This window comes from Myotis davidii, unplaced genomic scaffold, assembly GCF_000327345.1.
Source record: "Myotis davidii unplaced genomic scaffold, ASM32734v1 scaffold3499, whole genome shotgun sequence".
NCBI lineage: Eukaryota > Metazoa > Chordata > Mammalia > Chiroptera > Vespertilionidae > Myotis > Myotis davidii.
Genome location: NW_006290039.1, coordinates 3,927 through 6,658, shown reverse-complemented (window position 1 = coordinate 6,658; position 2,732 = coordinate 3,927). Strand labels below are relative to the sequence as shown.

The following is a 2,732-nucleotide window of genomic DNA, read 5'->3' as shown; positions in this document are numbered from 1 at the left end:
AGGGAGGGAGGAGTGGCCTGGAGTCCTGGGCCTGGGGATGGACACGTCCCCCTGGCTCTCCCAGCTCCACGTTCACATGGCTTCCTTCTGGGACTTGGGGACACGTGTGAACGCTCAAACCTCCAGAGGAGCAGCCCACCCTTGGGAAGAAGCTGCCCGAGGTCTCCCCAGTGCAGACTAAGTTGAAATCATGCCCCTGGGCTCCTCTAAAGACTAAAGCTACAGACACAAGGTTGTGGTATTTTATAGACAGGAGACCTGGCTTTGCATTCCCACCTCTGGATTCAAGTCTGGGCAAGTGTGGACCTTTTCCTGCCTTAATTTCCTCATCTATAAAATGGGAACAATAACTCTACTTTTCTCACAACGTTACTTGAGGGGGGGCAGTCAAATGAGACAAAAACTGTGAAATGATGATCACAGTGTCAGGCTCAGAGGAAGTGCTCAGAAAATGGATGTTATGAATAATAATTCATCACTAACATTCCTGAAACCTTCAGAACTGGGCTATCCAATACTGTGGCCACTGGCCCTGGGTGCCTAGTTACAATGAATGAAAGTCCATACAATTTCACAGTCAGGTCTTTGGTCACACTCCCCGCATTTCAGGTGCGGGGTGAGCCCAGGGGAGCAGTGGCTCCTGGTTGGGACAGTGACTCCATGGAGCCATTCCGCCCTCACAGAGAGTTCTGGGGGACAACAGGGTTTTGGGGGCTTCGTTTACGTTGGTTTCTAATGTCACACGGGGGCTTTACATAGACCACCCGAGACAAATGCCAGGTAATTTGCTGACGCCTCCAATTCTGGGGCGTTACGATTGGGCTCTGGGTCCCTTTGGTCTCCAGAAGAGAGGACAGGCTACAGGTCTGTGGGTCGGAGAACTTGACAGCGGACGGTCCGGAGAACCCTGAGATTCCTCAGAGATTTGAGGAAGGAGCATCTGTCCCTGGACGGTCTGCGTTCCCAGTCTCGGGGCAGTGACATGGAAAGTGTTTGAAGCTGGGTGCTGGGTGCTGGTCTCAGCGGGGAGGGGCCAGGGGCAGGGCCCTACCTGGCACATGTCTGTCAGCCATCTCTCCTCCCCCTTGCTTATGAAGCCGTGGATGATGAAGCGCGTCTTGCGGTCCAGATGGAAGTTTGAAGCCCTCACGGTATCCAGGTCCGTGGAGGAGATCCGCTGGTTAAAGTGGAAAAGGTGAATTGGGACATTGGCCTTTCCAAACCAATGGCCTGTGAGAGCCAGTTCCAGGGAGATTGGGTCTGGGGATCAGCTCCCACGAGGTTGGGTGGGTCTAGTACAGGAGTTCCTGCCGTGAGCTTTGAATACAGGATTCACAAGGTTCACATTCATGGACTGTCTACCATTTCTGTTAACTATGAAATTGGCAACAAGCTATTGTCATGGGAACAGCACTCTGTCACCAATGGGAGTCACAGGTATTTCCTGTCACAGGACAGTGGTCGGAGATGTCTTAAAATCAGTTATTCTCATTACTATTTGTAGTGGCTGTAGTTAGACTAAGCCATGAATCTTGATATTTAGTGAGAAAATAATAAAGCAGCATAGATATGACTGTGACATATATTTATCATTTCAAATGTTCTGAAAGCTGATTTTCAATATAATTGGTTTCCTTTGCAATCCAATGTGTTTTATTTCGCATTTAAATACATCATCCTGAGAAGGGACCCCTTGCTTCCCCAGATGGTGGAAGATGTTCCTAGAACAAAAAGAGCGAAGGACCACAGGCCAGAAGCACCAGAACCAGGGTAGATGCGGCTCAGTGGAGTCCTGAGGGGCCCCTCTAGCTTGTAGCAATTAAGAACTGATGCCTACATACCAGGGGCCCCTTCACCAGCCCCCTGGGCACCACGCCTGAGGAATGATCAGAAATAAAAACAGCTCAATCACCAGTCCAACTAGGCTCCCAGCTGGGGTTTCTAAGGTGGGAGTTTGTCACCTACAATCCCAGGGCAGCTGGCCTCAGGGATGGATCGCCAGTCAGGAGCTCTCCAAACTGTCAGTGGTGGAGCTGTGAGGAGCTTAGCTCTGAGCACATTCTTCCTGGTCACTTCAAAGGACCTGGAAGAGCCGGTCCTGCCTCCACCCACAGGCCTTCTGGGAACTGGAGGTCACTCCTAAGGCCCTTTTTGCATTTGTGGTTAGATGGCCCCTCCCACTCTGGCCGGAGTGGCTCCATGGTTAGAGCATTGGCCCATGCACCGAAAGGTCACAGGTTTGATTCCTGGTCAAAGGCTTGCACCTGGTTGTAGGTTTGATTCCAAGCCCCAGTTGGGGCTCATATGGGAGGCAACCATTCAAAGTGTCTCTCTCACATCAATGTATCAATGTATCTCTCTCTCTCTCTCTCTCTCTCTCTCTCTGTCTCTCTCTCTCTGTCTCTCTCACCCCTTCCATCCCTCCCTTCCACATTTCTCCTACTGTTGTGGTGCAATGGCTGTCTTTCTAGCTTATTCTTTAATTTAGAGGACAATAAGATTGGATTGTAAATAAACTAAAGGAGGAATAGCCTGGCCAATGTGGCTCAGTGTTTGAGCATCAACCTATGAAGCAGGATGTCATGGGTTTGATTCCCAGTCAGGGCACATGCCCAGGTTGTAGACTCGATCCCCAGTGTGGAGTGTACAGAAGGCAACAAATCAATGATTCTTTCTCATCATTAATATTTCTATCTCTCACTGCCTCTCCCTTCCTCTCTGAAATCAATAAA

At 50.1% G+C, this 2,732-nt stretch overlaps 1 protein-coding gene across 1 annotated transcript in view; it reads right to left on the bottom strand.

Annotated features, from left to right (window-relative positions):
• Positions 1-2,732, bottom strand: part of LOC107182990 (pancreatic lipase-related protein 2-like) — a gene marked incomplete at its 3' end in the record, with an annotated part of 9,307 nt that overhangs the window by 3,684 nt on the left and 2,891 nt on the right. The window contains exon 3 of the mRNA XM_015563560.1: positions 1,052-1,230. Within this exon, the coding sequence (XP_015419046.1) occupies positions 1,052-1,230 (179 nt within the window). The remainder of the gene's footprint in view (positions 1-1,051; positions 1,231-2,732) is intronic.